The sequence below is a fragment of the Protopterus annectens genome, chromosome 12.part0 (genome assembly GCF_019279795.1).
Source record: "Protopterus annectens isolate FY-2018-M chromosome 12.part0, PAN1.0, whole genome shotgun sequence".
Classification (NCBI taxonomy): domain Eukaryota; kingdom Metazoa; phylum Chordata; order Ceratodontiformes; family Protopteridae; genus Protopterus; species Protopterus annectens.
In genome coordinates this window covers 407,707,688-407,730,991 of record NC_056746.1, presented here as the reverse complement: position 1 = coordinate 407,730,991, position 23,304 = coordinate 407,707,688, and the positions used below count along the sequence as shown (strand labels likewise).

At 34.0% G+C, this 23,304-nt stretch overlaps 1 protein-coding gene across 3 annotated transcripts in view; it reads right to left on the bottom strand.

The window, feature by feature from the left end:
• The window catches only part of LOC122816610 (regulator of G-protein signaling 11-like), a 1,281,503-nt gene that overhangs the window by 937,173 nt on the left and 321,026 nt on the right, over positions 1-23,304 (bottom strand). For all 3 annotated transcript variants that reach the window (XM_044089514.1, XM_044089516.1, XM_044089517.1), the window contains exon 3: positions 19,455-19,505. In XM_044089514.1, the coding sequence (XP_043945449.1) occupies positions 19,455-19,505 (51 nt within the window). The remainder of the gene's footprint in view (positions 1-19,454; positions 19,506-23,304) is intronic.

Sequence of the window (23,304 nt, the reverse complement as noted above, 5' to 3'; positions counted from 1 at the left end):
TGGGGGCATGATCAGCAGATACCAATAGGGTGCAAGTGTAGTACCAGCATTCAATTTAAGAAGCCATAAGCATATCATGACTTCATAAATGAATGCTGATGATGTACTTGTGGTTATGTTTGGAGCTTAATATGCCCTAATAACTGTAGAAAAGTGTTTGTTACAGTGGTAGATAACATCTTACTACATTTTTGTCCTGAACTTTGGGTTGATGGAGTGCCAGTGTGGGAGACTGCCCAGGCTACCCAGTGACTTTGCTATGGCTCTGTACTGATTAGTACATGTAGTCATTTACTAGTGCATGCACTGCTTTATAAAGTGACTGCACTTGCGTGCAGCAGTTGACCAGTGCTCATTATGCGCTTGGAAATAGCATTGCTTCAAATGTGCTCCTGATCCCTGTGTATGATACAATGAAGAAAAAATGATTATGAAATTACGGCAACTCATTTGAAAAAAGAAAACTATTTAAATACAGCATGGAAATGAGGTTGGCCTATACAGAAAGATCTGAGCAGCATGTCAGTAGTGAACAACATTTCTGAGAACCGTGGTTCAACTTAGTTAGTGTTATGGGTACCTCTATATACAGATTACTTTGAAACGTAATTCAGCTGCAGAAACCTAGAGGTAAATCCTGTGACCAGACTGTGAAAATGCTCAAGGGACATTTTGAGATTAAAGCACTGGTAACTGCAGAGATATGTAATTTTTAGTAATCATACTTTTTTTAATTTTTCAATATAAAAAGCAGTGAAAGAAAGCATATGTATGACATTAGGCCAAAGCCTGGATAAGTAACATATGACTTAGATTAACAGCAATGCTGTCACAAAATGAGACAATGTATACAGTCTAGTGTTGTAAAATAATAGAGTAAACCAACAACCCAGAACGTTTTTTTTAGTTAGCAAATGCAAATGTCATAGACCCAATCAACATAAAAGATAAAAATATAATCATACAGTGTATATTAATTCACAAGCACAGTGCAAATATTCAACTTTCTGATTGCACTCTAGTTACCATACAATGTAAGGGAATCTAACAACTGCATTAATAAATATATGTGAATACTTCAAAAAAAAACACAGAAAATGTGAATACTGTCCTGAAACTATGATTTATTTTATAAAAGTATGATAAATCGTACAGAGACAACCTCTCTTTTTGTCCAGTTTGATCACAAAGAACTTAACATAGGTGGATATTATACAGAGTAAGAGATTTTACTGATTGAAAGGAAATGTGTATGCCAAATAGAAAGTTATGCCCATTATAACCCTCTGTGTTGTTAATAATGGAGTAACTGCTAAGATTATTCAACAATGGGTTAGATCATTTACATTCACAATCAGGCTCACTATTGAAATGTTAGCACTCCTAACTCTTAGTGCAGATATCACCCCCCACCCCCACCCACATAAAAAAGACAAACAATCCAGGAGAAGAATGAATATCAGACATTGCTCTTCTCCTTAAAACTTATTTTTTGCAGGAGGTCAGTTTCCCTGTAACAACTGATGGGGGGTGGGCATGTCCACCACATGCCCTGAACTTACATAAAATAACTCTGAGATCACCATACTCTGGAGAAAAGGAATATTCTGAGAAGTGGCCATTAGCCAGTGGTAAGTCTGTTTTTAACTCTGTTCAGTCTCCATTTATTATACTCAATGGAGGAGGTCAGGGCATTTTAAATGGTTACCTCACAACAGAGTTATCAGCACATATATTACAATTATAGAGTCAAGTTTACCTATTACTTCCAGTTTTCAAAGACTCCGTCAGGCATTATGGAGGAATATAAATTGCTGCATAAATTTAGAGAAAGGTAGTATCTTAAATGTACTACACCAGATAATTTTTCACTAAATGAATTTTTTTATGGATTTAAGCAATACTATTCAGTTACTGGATGAATGAGTAACAGAGTAATAATTTGATTTCACAATCCAATTTTCAATAAATGGCAAGAAATGTTCCTTCAAGGGTAACTCAACCAGGAGAAAACTATCCCAGGAATTCATTAAATTACCTAGCATGAGCCCCGAGCCATATGGCTCAAGCTAAAAAGTCCCTATTCCCATGACATGGTATTTTGTGATTCAGAATCATATTAGCCACAAAGAAGAAAGACCTCATTATTGGCTAATTTGCATGTCTCAGAATCAGAGTTACTACCACAATATAAATTTCAGTGGTAGTACACTGCTGCTTATGTAGTCATTGGCATCAACCCCCCCCCCCCCGTAAGTACACATTCAAACACAAACACACATACACACCACAATCCCAGTATCAACCCCCCCATAAGTACACATTCAAACACAAACACACATGCACACCACAATCCCAGTATTCACCCCTAGCTTGTCTGCTTCTCATGGTCCCCCCCTCCCTCATGGTTCCTCCACCCCATCATTCCCACAGTAGTTACTGCACCACTGTAGTTTCCTGGTGGCTAGTGGCTCACCCACCACAATCCATGTACTGCTGTAAGTACCATTATACCACAACTCTAGAGTAATCCTTAGTGTCTATATATTCTTCCCAACCTCCAACCCCCATGTTGAATTTGGTGCTGTTATGGCACTTAAAAGTAAAGTAATTCCCTCCACCACTCCTTCATCTCACACTGACATCAGTGCCATTATTATGGCTTTTAAAAGTAGAGAGTAATCCCTGGTGTCCAGTATTTCTCTCTACACCCCAGCCCCATACTGTCATTGGTGTAGGTACAGCACTAAAACAGAGAGTTATTCCTGGTATCTAGTGTTTCCCCAGCTCTGTGATCCCCCATACTGAAACTGGCACTGTTATATAACTGAAAAGTAGAGTAGTCCCTGATATCTAGTGTTACCCCCAAGCCCCAATCTCCTTACTAAACATCAAGTGCTTATGCATTTATAATTAGAATAATCCCTGGTGTCTAGTGACTCTCCACCCTCCCCTGATCCCTGTACTTCTCTTATGTTAGGTAGCTGAACACTGCCTATTAGCCATGCTCACTACCTCAGTGTGGTGAGGCTGGCTGTACTAATCTACATGGACAGGTGATTTCTTGAATCTTTCAGCATGCGGATGCCTTAGTGGAGAAGGTTCTGGGGAAGAGAGCAGATGTCTGATTATCATATATCTCCTCCTAACTTAATCATTAGCATTCAGCATGGCCACAGAGTCGGCCATAGCATGCTACAGCACCATGTTGAAGGTATACATGTCATGGTGTCTTTATGAATGTCCCACAAGGTTTAATATGTTGTTATCAAATCCAAACAATAAGAAAAAATTTAGAAACTGCAATTTTTATTAGCTGATCTGTAAAGCAGTATTAGTTTAAAGCTCTATAATTTCAGCATTTCTTTTAAAGAAACAAATGTATTACTATTTAAAATATTAAATACACAAATGTCTTTTAACATTGGAAAATCTGAAAAATGAAGATTATTTTAATTGTAATGTTACAATTCTCTTAGAGTGATTCTAACAGCATGGGCTCTATAAATAGTCTTAGTTTACTCTGTAAGTTTTGTGATTGAAGCATTAACATTTTAATTAACAATGGAAATTTACAGAGGCTATATGAACATTATTTTATGAATTGGATGGACTTTGTAGAGATGTTTATTTTCTTAATGACTGCTCTCACTTAAAGAATCTAAAGAAGGATGTTGTAAGAACCTGTGGAAAAGTAATCAGAAATAATAAGTTTCACTGTTCTTGAAACTATATAAAAAAGTGACAGACTTGTTATCTTCAATCTGGATACAACAGATTAGTAGTTTAGGGTTTCTTTTATTCCACAGAAGCTTTGGGAATAACTCAAGAAATAATCTAAATACTCCTTTCAGGATGCAAGAAACTGAACAGTTACAAAAATAAAAAAAAATATCTTGCCAAGTCAGTCATTTTAACAATGGAGATCCATTAAATAGGCTAAATGTGTTTGTCCCATTTATTGAGGTTAACATTTATCTTTTCTGTGGTTTAATTAAATTCACATATACATGAATGCATGTGCAATGGATTTATATTTCATTCCTATGAATTCCTATGAATCTGAGTTCATCAAATGACATGTCTATATTCTAGTGCAGAGAAGTTGTACTGTCTGTGGCAATCAGAGGAGAAAAGAGTGGATCTGCCAACATTTAATTTATAATTAATGTTTGCTACAGTCTAAAGGATGAACACATTTAGTTGGTTTTGGAACAAAGATGGATATTATCTGCAAATGAGGACATATTAATGATGAGGTTGAAAAACTTAATTTCTAGCAATTTGGGGTCTTGAAGGGTTAAAAATGTAACGTTTGGGGGAAAAGATAAGGTGACAAAGAGCACCCTTGCCTAGTACCTGCATAAATCTTTATAGAAGGGGAAGCTTGCATGTTAAATGCTAAATACATAGAAGCAAGGACATAAAAAACTAATGCTTTGAACACAGCTGCCTGAAAAATCAAAAATTTAAGATTCAAACTGCAAAGGAACAAGCAAATGGTCAAATTACTTCCTTGCGTCTGTTCTAAATACTCAAAATGTAGATTATTGTAATCTGTACAAAATCATTTCCAACAAAATACTGCTATCTTTGGAATGCCTTATGTCTGTAAAACATAACTGTAATTTGAGATGTTTTGGTTAGCAACCAGGTAAAACCTCCTAGATAGCATCACTGAACACATATAAATATATAAAATAATCAGAGCTACAGAAAGACAGTTCCTAATTAGTCATGAATCTGTATTTAAGAATAAAGATTGCTGTTGATGAGTTATACGTTTATATTTATCATTAATCTCATGTTTTAATATGACTGCATTATTTAACCAGGATTGAAGATAGCTATTTTAAAGCTTTTTAAAGAAATGTGTGTCAAAACTATCCACCACAACAGCCTTTTACTGGAGTCAAATTTTGAGATGTGATTCTTTGGAAACAGAAGCAGAAAATGGACAATATTATACTGAAACCACCATCGTCTGTGTTAAAGTTTGTGGAAACCTATATTTATTTTTATGTTCAATGAACCCCATTCAAAATGTCTTCAGTTTGTATATAAATGTTATTTACTATCAGTAAAATATCAGTCAAATTATGGTTCACTTTTAAGATATTACCTAGCAATTGCAATGAGGTAGCTGCCTATGCAGTATATTTTACATGATATTTTATTTAAAAAGGGAAAGTGCGGAAGCACTTAATGTTTTGAATTTATGTTGGGCAGCAGCAGCAAATACTATGAATTTATTTGAGTCTGAGCTCCATTAACGATCTCTGTTTAACTGCAAAATATAGTTTATGAGACTAGAAATCTGTCATTTCATATTTTTGATATATATAATTTTTCTCATCAAAAAGCTGTTGACTACAGATTTAAATGCAGGCCATCTATTATCTAACTGGATTTTCCCCAGGTTCCGGCAATGTAAATGATAAATTGCACTCTTTAACCCCCCCCTTACTTTTCATCAATAGCATGTTAATCCTCCAAGCAGCACCAGTTCTAATACATGAAAATGTAATTTTAAAAAGGAGTACCTAATTATATGAGAAAGATCTGCATTCTGAACTATATACAAAGGTATATATCTGAAACTTCCAAAAAAGTCAGTTCTTAACCACAATCTATATGAAGATGAAAAGAGTGTAATTTTTTCCCCTGCTGGTAGAAGAGACTGTAGAAATTAACAAAATATTATAATAAATGTATATCTCTATTATTATGAGATAAGACTAAACTAAGTCTACCTGGTGGACAGCCTGAAATAACACTCCAATTCTCACCCAGGACTGATATCATGTTTATTAAGGTTCAGATAACTCCTGAAAAAGTTGAAGGATGAAACAAGGTCTATTCTGACAGAATGTACAAACAGAAGCCAGCACTAAAGGATGACATAATAAGGGTGTGCTGCTTTCCTATACAACAAAAATACTGGACTACCTTTAACTACCTTAGACTAATACATAAGCTACTCATTTCTTCTTGTATGCCTTGAACTGGTAGACCTGTAGTGAGTTTCTTGTACAAAACCTACATTTATTTTAATATTTTAAACGTGTCAAAAGAGTTTCTTTTTAGCTATTGTCTGTATGCAATGTATATTCCTGGAAGAGATACTTAACTTAGTCATTAGACACATATAGGTGATCTTGTAAAAACAATGACAGTTGCTTAACTGATTCCCTAAGTGGGTGGAGAGTAAATAGCACAAAATGGTAACACATCATGATGACTCCATAGCCGTTTGAGCAATACACTATTATTATGCTACATAAATACTATCTTGTGGCAGCAAAATAAGCATTAAATAAAGGTCAGCTAGCCTCTTCCAGACTTAGTCCTGTTAACTCTCAACTAGGCTAACTGAGAACATGATCACTACAATCACCCCTCAATAACACTAACTCAAGCAATGAAAGTTATTCTAAAATTTTGATTGGTCTGTGGGAATAGTGAGTAACCCCTGCAGCTATTCCACCACTCTTTTCCACACATAATCATCAATTTACAGAGCTAAATCTACTGCTAAAAATTGTGTATGACCACAGACTAGGCTATCACATAGTAATAAGTTTTCCTGAGAAAACACACTTCATATTTAACTCTATTACAGACCAGAATTATTAACATACCCCTGAGTAATGTCAATATAAAGTATTTGGTTTTTTTAGATGATAAGATAAGCCAATATGTTTTAATCCTATATTAAACCATAAACTTATGTATATCTAAAAATGAATTTCTATATAAAAGAAAAAAACTATAAAAAGTAAATGATTATCAAACTGGTAGTACCAGAAGAAAAAAGCGAATAGGAAACATCAGCCGGTTTGGGTGCCCCCTGTTCTGCACAAGGCCAGATAAGCAGAGTAAATTGATGACCAACTACTTCATTATTAGTTACTTAATTATTCATTTTCTGCTTATAATCATGCACTCAACAGTTCTGTTAAGTTTACATACACTCTCTGGCTGTATATTTGATTCTTCCTTTAACTTATACATATATCTTATGTATATATTTTCTATTAACTACACTTAACTTTTTTGTAGAAATTCTATGACCATTACTACTTTTTTCTATTTGGTAGATGATTGTTTCTTAACTTTATACTCTTTCTCCTTTGTACTCTACCTCCTTTTCATATCTTCTCTTTCTGCATGCACGGTCATCTTAACCATGCTAAGTCTATTATTTTCACTGTCAGATATATTTTAAAGAATTCTGACTATCAAGTTTACATAAAATATTTCAGAGACTTGGAAGGTGACTACATTAAGCAATTACCTCTGGACATTCCCAGTGGCACATGTCAGTATGTTTTCTTTATTTATGTCTTTGGATTAAGAAGAGTGGTATTTACAAGTTTGACAGTGTTTTTGCAGATTTTGGATAGTATAAATGTGCAATTGATAAGTTTTAGACTACTACACATTTAATCTCTGTACTGAACATTTAATATGTTAAACCAAGTTTACATATATTTTCTTTTCTCACATTCTAAGACCTTCACTTATACAAAATGTGGCTGGGTTACATTTGGGGAGGGTTAGGGCTAGGTTTTTGTCAAGATGATTTTATATCCATGATTATTACATGCTTCACATAAATGTAACTCTCTGTGACCTTTACAACTGGTCATTAAATATTCATATCTCACATCACTCTATTCACTGTTATATTATTTTTTCAACATAATTAGTAAAACATTAAATAAAATCTCAAAGGCATCTAGATTCCAAACAAGAAGAAGCTGATTTCCTACCTTTTTAAAATATATGATACTAGCTGTTATCATTGGTAAATCAGAAAACTTCACTATACCACCTGCAAATTCTGACTCTCAAGGCCATTCATATTACATTCCTTTTGGATACACATTTTTGGATAAATATGTATATGCCTATTGTTCACGTCAAAACTGATTATTTCTAATCCTTCACTATCCAAGGTTAAGAGCAATTATATTATTATCCCGGGGACAGTGATATTGTTATTAATCAATACCAGGACAGAAAATACAAAGAGAGTTTTTTTTTAACACTAATGCATCTAAGACAATTCTTGAAATTATGGAGACTGTTGGACCAATTCTTCTTTTTCTGCTCTGATGAATCTAAACTCTCCTTTTACTCTCCCTTATACAAATTATGCTATAATATTGATGTCTTAGTATTTAGTTTATTTCTCCTGTTCTAGTGAACTGACTTCTCCTGGTTTCTTTGCAGACCATTCAAAGGTTAAATGTCATAATGAACTTATCTGTCAAGCATCTCTTTGTCATAAGAGAATGGCACTAGACCCTGAAGCCCTGTTTATTAGACATAGCAAACACTTGACACTTTATTGATTAAAATAATGTGAATTATTGGTCAAATCCACTTCACCTGCAGAAACTGCACATAATTTATGACCCACACTGAAGTCTGAACTCAGCGATATTTAACTAATAAGGCCTTCTACTTTAATAATATTAAAATAAAAGTAAAAATCTAAGGCTAATCTGTAAAAGAAATATTTGGAAGCTGATCTAATTAATCACAATGACTCAGACCTCAGGCATTAAAATTGAATTATATATGGACTATCCCTCTGAAATAGCTTAGAACAAGGCAAATTCAATTGCAAAATTATCTTTCCGAGCACAAAATCCAGAAAAGTACTTATATTTCAAATAAAATATTTTCTTTGCATCAAGGCAATATAATGATTTTTTTTCAAATCTAAACACTATACCATCCAACCACTACTGCACTCCTAAACTAGAATGGAATTTAAGCACATTAAATATTCCCAAATCCCCTCCTGAGTATTATCCTGAACTTAGTGTGTCTCTCAGTTAAAATTAAATTCCTGAAGCTATAAAGCCACTCAAGTTACATAACGCCCCTGGTCCAGGTGGGTTTATACTGAACCTCCATAAAACTTTCCCTTCTCCTTCTTATCTTATTTATTTAGATGAAGAGTATCACTGATTCATATGATAATAAATCTAAAACAGTTCTCGTCTTACAAACTAATATAGATAATTGATCTTAAATCATAATTTTAATAATTATCAGAGTATATCTCAAATTAGTACTGCTATTAAAATCTATTCATCCTTGCAAATCAAATCAAAGCAGTTATATCTTCATTGATTTCTCTTCTACATTCTAGTTTCTTAAACTTAGATAAGTTAGTGATCAGACTATAACTTAATCTGATTTTTCTCTTATAGTTAATGCATATTTTACTGCTGAAACATTTCAACTAGACTCTACTAATAGTAAAAACTTGAAAATTAAAACACATGCAAAATAGATCCAAACAAGGTTGATTTCTGGCCCCAAGTTCATCCAAACTCTACATACAACTCATTATCCTCCAGCTAACATCCCTCTAATCAGTTCAAGGTGTTTTAGTTCCATATGCTGCCTTTGCAGACATCATACATAGATATTTTCATTCTTCATGTAATAACTTTTCACAAATGTTAACAACAAAACATTTTGTTCCACGTTTTCAAATTACAGATATATTTATAGAAACTAAAAATGTTCCCCCTTATGACAATCATACAAATATGTCAGATGTGTTGATATTACAGTTTTACTAACTTTAAGTATTTAAAAATTACTTTTATTCAAAATAGCCTAAGTAATATCTTTGATGTCATTAGTAAATTCTGGCCATCAATTATACAAGTCATAATAGGATTGAAAACTCAAAGCCTCAATGGTTTCAAATTTTTCATCAGAATGAATTTTTCCTCAAGTTATTCTTTTCATTGCCTCTTCATAACAACTCATACAAAAAAAAAATCAAGATTGTTCATAATTACCCATTTAAACTCATACGCTTCCTGAATATCATATCATAATCCATCAGTTCCTAAAGCTCTTGGAAGGCTTAAATTTTCAAACTTCTGTGACTATTCATCCATTAAGCTTTACAGCATTTTCTTTTTTCTTAAGGATAATAACACATGGCCTCCACCTGAAAATATGTTAGGCCTCTTGCCTTTTGATTATAACTTCTCTACACTACCCTTCCTTTTTCCTTACTTGCTGTCTAACCTTACATAACTCATAAATGATTGCTTAATTTAATTAGATACCTTAAAGTTTATAGAACATGAACTATTTGAAGTTAGGCAACTGCTTCAGTGGGGGTTTGGCATAATGGTTAAGTTGTTTATCTTACAGACACAAAGTGTAGGGTTTGATTCTCACATGGGGTAATTGGCTAGGCTTAAAATAGCTTGCAAGGGCAGTTAGCTTAGTACTAACCAAACCTATAAAGTTTGTACTCCAAGCATTTTAATATAAAGTGAGATGTTTATCAAAATGATTTTCCTTTTCTTTAACCATTCATAGAACAAATTTCTTTGTAAGAAATTTTAGTTCCGATTCTGAATTTTGCATTTATTTTAACCTTCCTAAAAGTTGTATCTTCCCTATAAACATTGGGCCAGATTCAATAATGCCTACATTAAGTGTACATGACATGTGTTTAAGAAAATCCCTACAACATTTTTTAATGCTTTGTAGTCACTCAGAAAGATTATGTTGAGTGTACATGTAGACTACACTTTGTGGTAACCTTTATGAATTCTTGTCAATATTTAAAGCTGCAAGAAAATCAGTAGAGAAAACTAAAATTAGGAGGAAGAAGGTATGAGTTATGCCTGTGTTATCTGTTCACTCAGAACGGTATACACTTAGTGCAGACGTTATTGAATCCCGGGGATTATTTGGACCTCTGTGAGAATGTTCTTCAAAAATGTTGCATTTAATATACATTGTTGTACAAACTTTCTCAAATTAAAACAAAGAACTTGTTGCCTAAACCTGTAATGATACCATATACATTAGTTTCAACTTTAAAACATGTAATGATGCCATATACCTCAGTTCAAGTTTAATTTATAACAACCAGCCTTTTATCTTCCTTTTGAAAAAAATCTAAATGCTACTTTTTCAAAGTCTGGCATATCTATGGACTACATATCTGAACCATATCTCCTTACACAGTTATTTTATAGTTAATATATTATATATTTTAATGCATATTTGAATCCTGAATACAGAACTTCCTGTTTTCTTGGTTTCCATCCAGTCTGTACAATATGTAATAACTGTAATAGTAACCTGTTGGATCTTTTTCCATCTTGTCCCCCCTTCTGTATGTTATGGCCCCATATAAAATAAAATGCTAACACCTAAGTGTAGGCAAAATAAATTATTCTAGCAAAATATATCTTAAATATTGATATAGATAATATAATTACTTTATGACCACATAATTTATATATTTATATATTATGTATTGATATAGTAGTAAAATTCTAAATTACCACATAAAGAACCTCATTAAAAGACATGCTTTTCAAACTTTCTCCTCTTATACTGAAATATCCAAATGTATATAAACTTTCCAATAAATTTATAAAAAAAAGATTCCAACCAAAACAAATTGTAATCACTTATTTTACTGCTAACTTTGAAAACTCTGGCTTAATTTATATTTTTATGAAATAATTCATGTTACCTTTGATCAAACTGGCTTTACTGAGGATTCTGTCATGCTCTGGAATCTGTATATAAACTTCACTTCCCAAGATTTGTTTAAAAATTGTTTGTAGGGGTACATACATGACTATTTCACAAGTACACTAGCCACATTTATTTATTTACTGCTAAAAGGTGTGGTAACACTCTTACTATCTACTATATATTTCACAATACAGACTCTAAGATGTATCTCCTGTAAAGTTCAAAAATGTGGCATACTAATTAATTTACCTATAAAAGTATTTTAATTTATTTACTGTTTGCAGAGGAAAGTGTGAAGTGGTAATTAGACCTGTAGGTCAGCACTGGTAGATTACTAGCCACAAACTATTGCAGTCACCATTTTTACCAAGCAAATGCAGGAAACATATATTTTGCTAAAACCTCTGATTGATTTATTTGGAATAAATGACATAAAAAAATCCCTGCAAAAGAAAGGATCTATCTTCAGCAAACTTTTCCAAAGAAAAATGATATCCAATGCAGTTCAAACGTATAGTCTCTAGCTGGCATTTTTTCTGCTATAATCTCAATCTGTTTTTGAGGTACTAATCCATAAACCCTTGTGACACCTCTAGGTGTTTTTTCTAATTAGATATTTCTGATTCTTCTGGGTGCTAAATGTTGCCTGTTCATATCTACACTAATAAATCTAAAGCTACGCTACATTCATGTTATTGAAAGATTCTATCTTAAAGTTTACATAACAGGCAATATAGCTGAACAGATACACAACCTTTGGAAAGTACAACTGAAGAGATTTTATTTATTTTATTTATTTATTTATTTAACATTTGTTGACCGGGAAAGTCCGACTAGGTTCCACAGATCCTGTTTTCTGCAGAGGCCCGGGGAGAAATGCTCCAGAAGCATGTCTTTAGAATGTGGGAGGAAACCGGAGTACCCGGAGGAAACCCATGCGAACACAGGGAGAACATGCAAACTCTGCACAGAAGGCACCCCAGCTGAGAATCGAACCAGAGAACCTCTTGCTGTGAGGCAACAGCATTAACCGCTACACCACTGTGCCACCCTGTTTATTAGTTATCTTTCATATGCTATTTATACTGTTATCATTTTCATATTTCTCTAAATATCTCAACAACCTAGTGAAACAGAACTCCATAGTCTCATGTGAAAGCTTCCAACTTAATGAACACAAAAAGTGTAAGGTGTTCATAAAATATCACAACATTAATATTTACAGTGACTCATACAATTGAGTTTAAGACCTAAACCTCATGAATACTACCATTGTAAAAATAAGTTGTGCACAACAGTTTCCCATTTAGACCCCTTTAGTAGTTACATTTAAGGTTCCAGAGTTACATACATACATACAAATATTTCAAGCATGGGCATTAATGCCCTTTTAGCTTGCCAATATACCAACATACTTGTTCCCATAACAAGTATCCAGGCTGTTCTTAAAAATATCTAAACTAGTACTTGCTTTAATGTAATTTGGTAGTCTGTTATATGCATCAGCTACTCTGTCAGGAACCAATTAGCACACTTCTCATTCCTATAGTGTCTTCTACATAGGTTATCTGATGATTCTCTAGTACTTTTTGCTAACCCCAAACATTCCCAGAGGTAGTTGTCACTAAATGCTCTATATACCTGAATAAGATCTCCTCTTAGATATCTGTAATAAGACACTGTACAAGTTCAGATATTTTAGTCTTTCATAATAACTTAAATTTTCACATCCATGGATACCCTTGATATATTTCCATTATACTCTTTCCATACTAGTTTTCTTAGAGGGTTTCTATATAGTTATTACATACTCAAGTTTGGTTCTAATGTAACTAACAAACAATGACTTTATTGTTTTTGATTTCCTAGAGTTTATAAATCTTTTTATACAACCTATAGTTCTAAAACTATCATTAACCAATTGGTTGATATAATTAGAAAAACTTATAGCTGAATCTACACATATACCCATTTCCTTAAATGAGTCTAGAGTTTCAATCACTGTGTGCTGTATTAAATATTCACCTTTCAATTTATGCCTACCAAATCTTATATGCTTATTTTTTTATGTATTTATCAGCATATTATTCTCCTGTGCCCAAATGGTTAATTTAGTCAAGTTATTTTGGAGACATGCATTATCTGTAACATGTGTAATCAGCTTACCCAATTTCGGCTAATCTGCATATAGACTGTAGAACATCTCAGATGAAAAAGTTAGGTCTGAAATATATAATCTAAGCAAGTAAGGGCCTAGGACAGAGCCCTGTGGGACACCCTGTCTGTAACCAAGGATTTTGCCTGTCAGGTTGCTGTATGATACTTACCATGTCCTATTTGTAAGCCATGCAACTATCAATCTTATCAAGAGAATAAAAAAACCTAGTTGTACTAATTTATTGATCAGTGTTATGTATATGACCCTGTCAAATGCTGACGTTAAATCTATATAAATTACATCACAGCACAATTTTTCATTCATAGCTGTTATTATATTGTTATAAAACATCATATTACAGGTGGTAATAGATAACATATGCATGCTGCTATATGGTTTCAAGTCCCAACCTATCCAGTTCTGACAATAACTTATCCAATATTACCTTCTCCATTATTTTTCCACAACATGAAAGTAGACTTAAGGGTCTATATTACTCTGGGTATGTCCTACTCTCCTTTCTCTTAAAAACAGGTTTAATAAGCACATGTCTCTAATCTTGAGGAATCTCCCCAAATTTATATGATCTAGTGAATAACAGATATAATGGTAATGTAAGTTCTTGCTGAAGTGTTCTTAGGTCATTGTTACTAATTCTGTCTCCTCCCTGTGCTTTGTTTGGATCCAGTTTGCACAGTTCTTTTTTAATATAATCTAATTTGATTCCAGTATCTGGGGTTACCTAGGTGTCACTAGGACAACTTACCACCCCTTTTGTGGAGCCAAACTGTTTTGCATAAGATTTTGTAAATATATGTATAATCTGTTGTGTCTAAGAATAAATTTTAGAATCTGCACACAGTTTATCAATTTGTGTGTCTTTACTCCTTCCACATCTTATGTATCTACAAAAGAGTTATTAACATTTGTTTGAAATGCGAGGACATAATTTGATTTTTCCAAAAACTTAAAGGATATAACAACTGGAAGTTACAGTGCAAACGTTTAGAGCGCCACTGCAAGGAATGAGTTAATTTAACTTAAATAGCCCCTCCTACTCCTAATTCATTTGTCCTTACAGTTGATCACTGCAAGACCATATTATAAAGGCCTTTGCCTTAAATTAATTAAACTAATTAAATTAATTAAATTTGACTAACACATTCATAACTACAGACCCAACAACTGCACACTCCAGTACCATAGCTTTAAATTTTTTCCAGTATATCTTTAACATTTCCAGTCAATGCTCAACCTAATGATCTCATTCAGAGTAACTGTAAATGGATAAAATGAAGCATTCATATTTAATCTCCAAGGAAAATGTGTTACTTTAGTGCTTCTCTGACAAAGGTAAATCTAGGCTTTGACTATTAGTGCACATTTATCTAAACAAGATCTTCACACATAATTGCTCTTACTTTACACTAGGTATGCAGAAGCCACATGAGATAACCTTCAAACACTTGGCAGATAATGGTTAACCTAAGCAATATAAAAACTACCTCATACAGAAACTGCATTTCATTTTAACAGTACCTTAAGTACCTTGGAGAGCAGTTATGTGTATTTAGAATCTTTAGGCTAAACTCTCAGAAGCTGCCCCTTTTAGACAGACTATGCACACACCTACATCTATACATGGATAGTTTGTAAACAGCACACCAGAATGCCCACCTGAACCTCAAAAAAAAAAAAAAAAGAAAAGAAAAAAAACATAAGCTCAACAAAAGTAGAACCTCATAAACACAGCATAACATACTAGCAGCGATAACAACAAAATACCTGGGATGAAAACTGAAAAAAGCCAGACTTGAAAGCCAGAAAGCCAGTTACTGAGTCATCTTATATTTTATTCATAGCATTTGTTCCTACAGAGTCTTTGAGAAAGAATGTTCCTATGAGGAAGTTTGTGAAACTCATTCTTTCTTTCTGTTTTTTTTTTCTTCCGCTCTTCTCACTGTGCACACAATTTGTTATGGGAACTCTAAAACAAAAAATAATTTATGATATCCATTCTCCCACTGTCAAAATCATTAAATAGCTGATTTGTTCTCTGTATGACAACTGCTCATTTCTGCATCTCGTCACACTGTCCACCCACTGGGTCAAAGTCATTTACATACTGATTCCTACTGGTCAGCTTGACACATAAGAATGTCAACCCTATGTATTCTCTAACCAACTACATTGTAATCTAGCCCATTGTACATGTTGTATATGCAATATCTTAGCCTTATGGCTGACATGCTCTATAGTATTGGCAATTATTAGCTTACTTATTTATGGATTACTTACACTCTATTCCTCAGAGATTTCACCTTCTACATATACTTTTTCAGCAGAGGTGCTGTACCACACCCAATCTCTGTAGAGAACAGGATGTACAGACTGTTATGGGGGACTGCTTTCCCTCTCTGGGGTTTTTCCATAGCCAGATATCCATTATAGATGGGCAGCCTCATAAACCTTGAAGTTAGGAATATAGGAAAATACTAGGCAAGTGATCAAGGGGACCATAAGATTGATAACCATATACACTTTTGAACATACAAAAGTACAAGTTCCCGTCACCCTTTTCACTCACTTAATAGTGTTCCTCCCCAAATCGAGTAGGGCTGTGCAGAATAACTACAATATAAATCTGCATCTACCCATCCAGTCATCAAGACTAGCCAAAGTAGTACTTGTTAATTACCTGTAGTGGTAACCTATTCCATAGGCTTCAGAATGCATTGAGTTAGGAACCTATCCTTCCAGTGAGTCTTGTTTATTTGTTGGTGTAGACTTAGGTCCTTAGAGTGGGTAGTTAAAGAGCCACTGGTTTTACAAAGAAATAGGAGGTCAAACAGGACTGGGACTTTCATGGCTCAAAAAGCAAGCACTGGTCACCTCACAGCAACCTCTAGGCTACTGAGTATAGGAGAGTCATGCTACATTATCAGGTCATTTGAAGGATTTAAGAGATTTAATTTTATTGGTTGTAAATCTCTGAAACCTTTCCAGTTGAGAGATATGCCTGGATTTGTCCATACTAAAGGTGATGGTCCTGATAAGAGAAGAGTACAGTGATAGAATGACAATTAACATTCAGACCATTAAATCAATCATAACAGAAAAATGCTTTAATGGAAAAAAGGAATAGCTTGAAAGAAGCATACAGTACTGTGCTAACAACATCTATAAAAAGCAAGGCATTACTGGCACCAAATACTCTTCTACTGCGTCTTGCCTTTCAAATGTGGTTGTGCTGTTAGTTTTCAGACTAAACTGGATTTTCTGCATGTTTAATACTGCACATAAACATTTGCAAAGCATTTTGTCTATGGTTTAAATACCATATTTCACTGAAAATAAGACCGGGTCTTATACTTTTTCCCCCCTGCCGAAATACACATTATGGCTTATTATCAGGGAATGCCTTATGTACTCCCCCCCGTACAACAATCTACATTTAGTCATGTACAAAAATCGACATTTATTCATGTACATAAATTGTCATTTATTCAATTATTCAGGTGTCAATAATATTATTATTTTATAATTTAACACGTCCATCATGTGTTGTTGACGATCTTAACTGGGGCTTATTTTTGGGGTAGGGCTTATATCATGACCACCATGGAAAATCATGCTAGGCCTTATTCTCTGGTTAGGTCTTATTTATCAAGAAATATAGTAGATCTTTAGATTTTTCACAAAAAAAGAGCATAACCTAAGGGGTAGTGTGAACCATCCTCTTATCCGTATAAAACTCTGTCATCTAGCAATGAAGGCTTACAACATTTACGTAGGAATGTTGCCTTTGATTTTTATTTTAGACACTGTGTAAAAATGTTCAGAAAATGAAGTACTTCTAACATGTGTTACTGGCAACACATGTCATGGTTTGTGAGTCTATACTGCACCACCTTACAGACCAGTGCACCTCTCTTTGACATTTTATGATAGACTCTTAACAAAACTTTCCCAGCTTATGGCCCAGTAATGTAATACAGATAGTAAACTACAAAGTACAAGATGTCATCTGATTAACTTTACAAGTTATAAATGATATAATAATCCTATATCAAGCACACATACTCTACCATTGGATACCCAGTCAAGCAACATTAACAAACAACCTAGTGTCAGGTATTTCTTTTGTTTGTTTGTTTGTTTGATTGTTTGTTTGTTTACCAGAAAATCCTGACTGGGCTGAAGTCTCAGAGCCCCAGAAGGAAAAGCTATATATTGTTCAATAACAATATAGATAAGCATTAAATAATTATAAAAACTTGAAAACTGGTGTTAAACAGTAGAATAAATAGAATAAATATAAGGAATATATTATTAATTCAGTACATTTAAAAAGATTCACAGAAGCAATACAAAGGGAAGATGTACTGTGACAAGGTGACAATATGTTTGTGGCATAGAAAGCACAGCAGTTATTTTAAACTGCAGTAACTGTATTTACAATATGTATATGATATGTACACATTGTGCGAGATAACTAATGTAGCATATGACAAAAACAATGAGATTTATAGAAAGGAAGAAGTGCGTTAGTGAGATAGGTTGGAAATTAGAGGTCAGCGGTAAGGAGTACAATATGATTTATAATACATTTACACCATTAATAACCTGATCATTTTCTTTAATATAAGAAACACAGCTTATTTTATTAATGTCAAATTTAAGACTCCCTCTTTTAGATGCAACATAAAACTAATTCAGATATTTAATTCTCATAAAATAACTATGGAATCATGAAGATATTACAACCTAATATGAGAATAATATAATCAAAGTAATGCAGACTAATAAATAAAAGTCACCACAACACTGCTGCTTTTATTTATAAGCTTCAAAGTGACTTTTATGGGATTTCTTAATCACCAAAAAGTACTCTTTATTCACCTAACAATAATACTCCAACAGAGAAACATGTGACTGACCTTGAGTCTTAATCTTTTATTAGCTCACATCAATATTCTGCTGACTTCCATATGTAAGCTTTTCTTTTTAACTAACTACAGCACAACTTAATCTTATCAGACTATCTAAAAAACAAATCTACTCCAAATTAACAGATAAAAATGAAAGATTCCATCTGCCTAGATTTAAGCACTGCCATGTTTCATGTAACAAATAACAGGAAACACAGAAAGATCAAGCTACTTCTGGGAATATTTTAAAGCACTTTTTTACATACAGGTATGTGGGGCAGGAAATGAGTGTTAGAAGGGAAGAGAAAAAAAGCAGTATTTTTCTGTATGTTCTTAGAAGCCACATGCTTTAACCACGACTAATCCAATGCATCTGCAAAAGAAAAATCTACTGCTATTTACTCTTCATATGCAATGTGTGCACAGTGTCAAATGGTGTTACAAAACTACTGAACTGCTTTATAAAAACACCTTGTACAGAATGTACTCATTATAAAATACAGCTTTAAAAGAATACCTAAAATTTATAGACGGTTCCTAAACTTTCAAAAAATCTGTTTACTTGTAAAGGCACTAAGGTAATCTGTGAATAAACTATTCAATCATTTTTTTCAGAAGGTAACTGTCCCAAAACAGTAAAATGTTATACTTCAAATTTATAAAAAAAAAAAGGGATACTTAAAGAGAAGGCCATACAGTTAAAAACGCTAACGAGAAAGTAATAAAACTTATCTACAGAAGTGATAATGCCTTCATTGCACATTTCAGAGATTGTATCAAAATCAAACATTAGGAAAAAATAATGCAATTTATTTTACCTTCTTCAGAGATAGAGAACTTCTGTACTAGCCATTCCACAATATCACAACCTGTATATAAAACAAGTAAAAACATATAAAAATGGTTCTGTTCATCAGTACAATATAAATGAACATATCCAGAATTTATTGATCAATACTGCCATTTTGAAAATATATAATGTGACACTGAGAGGAAACATTCGCACAAACAACAAGTGGCAAAAATAACAGCAAGTGTATACAATTTCATTAGAAGGTTCCTGACTTTTCAATATACAGCTGCCTGTCTAGCCATGTACATTACTGGCATGTTACCATACACTCACTCCATTGGCAGTCCTCCTGAGGAATGTGACTAATGAAAGTAAGCCGCAAATTAAACTGATGTATAATGTGTCACTACATCTTAAACAAGCAGTACTCAAGCCAACATATAATAAGAGGTGCAGAGTATATTAACACTTCATATCAAGTTGAAGTGAAAACACTACATTTTCTGTGCCAAATCCATACTAGTAGCTTGAATAGCTGCTTAACTCCTAACAAGTTGCATCATGTGGCCAAACTTGTGCAGCTTGGATTCAGGAAAATAGCTCAGGACACGGTGTTCTTTAAGTTCTAATCATACAAGGTATAGAATTACCATGGAAATAGGACTTTTTCCAAGTAACTTAGACAATGTAGCAAAAATTATTCAAGATACTAAGGTATGTTATGAAGGAAATGAACTGTAGGGCTTATGTACCAATAACCAAGTGTAATCTAGTTGGGTTCTGACTTCCCAGTCACATTTCCTTAGAACAAGTATAAAGCCTGTTGTTTAGGAATGATCACTGCCTCTGTTACATGGAGTGTTGTAGGATTAAGTATGTTGCAGATGGCTAATTGACTTCAGAAACTGTTCTCCAGTTTGAATGCATATGGAAGCCAAACACTCTTTGCAGCCAGTACTCCTCCATAAACACTGAGATTTTCCAATTTAAATACCTGGCTGTGACACACAGTCACCAACTGTAAGCTTATGTTTGTCATTCTAAGAGACAGTTGTTTGATATCTGTTGCTAATAACACTGAAATGTCCTCAGAAGATGTTCATATTCAAGCACAACATACATCTATGACTGGGAAACAGAAAATTTACCCCAGGACTGCCCCCTGTACTACTAATGGACAGAGGCAGCTCCAAAATGCTTTATCCCAGGCATGGATCCCTTAAAATTATCTGTGGCATGATCCCAGTTACTCTGATATGGGATAATATATATAAATATTGACCGACCATGAGATGGGTAAGGCCAATCTATAACAAAATGGTATAAGTTATTTTGAGCACAAAAAGGGAAACTGGCTTGGCTTAAAATGGCCCTAAACAACAGCTGGCCTAGTACTCACCTATGAGCCTATTAACAGTTAAGACAAGAGGAGATGAGATAAAAATGGTGATGTATAACCAATCAGCAGGAAAATCTCCATAAATATATGGTATTCTAGTGGTAGTTTGGAAGTTAGGAGGATAGAAAATTAATAAAGATCGGGAAGGTTATGTTTAACAGTATTTTAAAAGAAGGGGAAGTACCAATATCCTGGAAAAAAATCTGTGGTGGCTGTAATACCTAAAGATGGTAAAGACATATCAGATCCAGATTCCTATAGGCCAATTTCAATTTAAAATTTAGATTATAAAGTGTGTATGTCTACAGTGGGTAAAAGAATGGCAAAGGTATTGCCAAACTGGATATACATGGATCAATGTGGTTTTGTGGAGGGGAGGCACACTTTGGACAACATTAATAGAGCAGTGATGATCCAGGGGAAGCAGAGTATAAGAAAACACCACTGTTGTTTGTTGGTCGTGATGCAGAGGAAACATTTGACAGAGTAAGCTGGGACTTTATGAGTAAGACAATGGAAACATTTGCATTTCCCTGATACAATAATAAGGTTAATTAGGAAGATATATAAGGGATTGGAGGCAAAAGTCAAAGTGGGAGGGTTCCTCTCTGATAAGCTATGTCTGAACAGAGGAACCAGGCAGAGGTGTCCTCTTTCCCCTTGCAATTTGTGTTATATTTAGAGCCACTGGGAAAGAAAAAAGGGACTCAGAAATTCAAGGATATAATTGGTATGGTAAACAAGAAAAGTTGGCTTTGCAGACATTATCAATTCGTACCTGATAAAACCAGAAAAGTACATCTCAGTATTGTGGAACATTCTGAGACAGTTTCAGTCTTCTCTGGATATAAAACTAATGAAGATAAAACAAAGGATATGGTGTAAACCATGTAGTCACAGATGAATTGGTTCAGCAATACCCATATTTATGGGGACATAGTAATATGAAGTATTTAGCAGTATGGGTTAAAAAGGATTCTGTTATTGCAGCTAAGGATATGTGGGAAGAGACTAAACAAAAGATAATATGGAAAGTGAAAAAAACTGAAAGCTATTGTCTATGAAAAGCAAGATACAAGCAGTAAAATGCTTTTAGTCCCTTTAGTTTTATACACACAGCAGGCATATTTTTATCAACTGGAGGAGAAATTGTGGATAGCAATTAATAAAGAGTTGAAAGATGTTATCTGGGAGGGGAAGAGGGCAAGAGTTAAGTGGGATATGTTGATCCTTCCAATAGAACAAGTTAGTTTATGATTATGTGATTTGGAGAGATATTTTAGAGCTACATAATTAAGGCTCTTATACATAACACAAGCAGAAAGACACACTTCAAAATGGAAAAAGGAAGATAATGAAGCAGCATGGAAAGTTCAAGAAATAAGGCTAACACTGCATTTTGGATGCAGGTTCTTAAGGAGAATAACAGTCATACAGAATATTATATTTATAAAGTAGTAGAAAGTATTCTAGGAACTAAGCTAACACAAGAATGGAGGCAATAACAATTACTACAATTAGGTACACAGAGATTAGGCAAGGGGGTGTAGAATTTACTGGAAAAATAGTAAAGGAATAACGGTAATGGGAACAAATATCAGCGATGGAAAAGGAATAGAATGGGTAGAGGCCAAGAAGACATTTGGACTGCAGGCTAGAGATTGCCTTCCCTATCAGAGATTGATATCAGAGTACAGGTAAAAAGCAAGGGAAATGGGAATCCTAAGTGAAACACCTGCCACAGTAGGATTTTTAGTTGAATCTAGAACAGAAGTTGCTGTTTAAAAAAGAATGACTAGTAAGGCACATAAAATATTGCACAATAACTATAGAAATCAATCATAGGAGGCTAGAAAAGATTAGGAAGAGAGATTAGGTAAGCAATTCACAAAGAAAGAATGGGAAGAGATATGTTTGGCTCCCAAATATACAACAGTCTGGAAGATTTAGGATTTTTTAATTGGAGTGATTGCATAGGTATTTTTATAACCCAAGCAGACTGCAAAGAATTATTCCTCCGGTAGACGGCAAATGTTGAGGCGTGATGAGGAAAAAAGGAGTAACTGGAAACATATGCTTTGGGATTGTAATGAGTTGTAGTACTTTAAAAATTCCTTACAGAGTACTCTGTCAGAAATACTGGGTGAGCAAACGGATAACTAAGGAACTGATTTTCTGAGATGGGGTACAGGATCCGAATTGGTTTCACAAAGTAAGGCCATAAGGCCTTGTTAAGGCAAAGACAATAAGATAAGGAAAACACTTCTTTTTTCAAGATAAGGAAAACAGTCAGACACCCTTCGTAAGGGATGCCAGCAACAACCTGCTCAACGGTCCACAGGACATTAAAGGCAGATGGAAGGAGTATTTACAGCAGCTTCTGATTGAAGAAAACCCCACGGAAGCTGTACTGTCCCAAACACAGCCTACGAGGAGAGAAGAAGAGGAGACTTCCATAGAAAAAGTAAGAACAGCG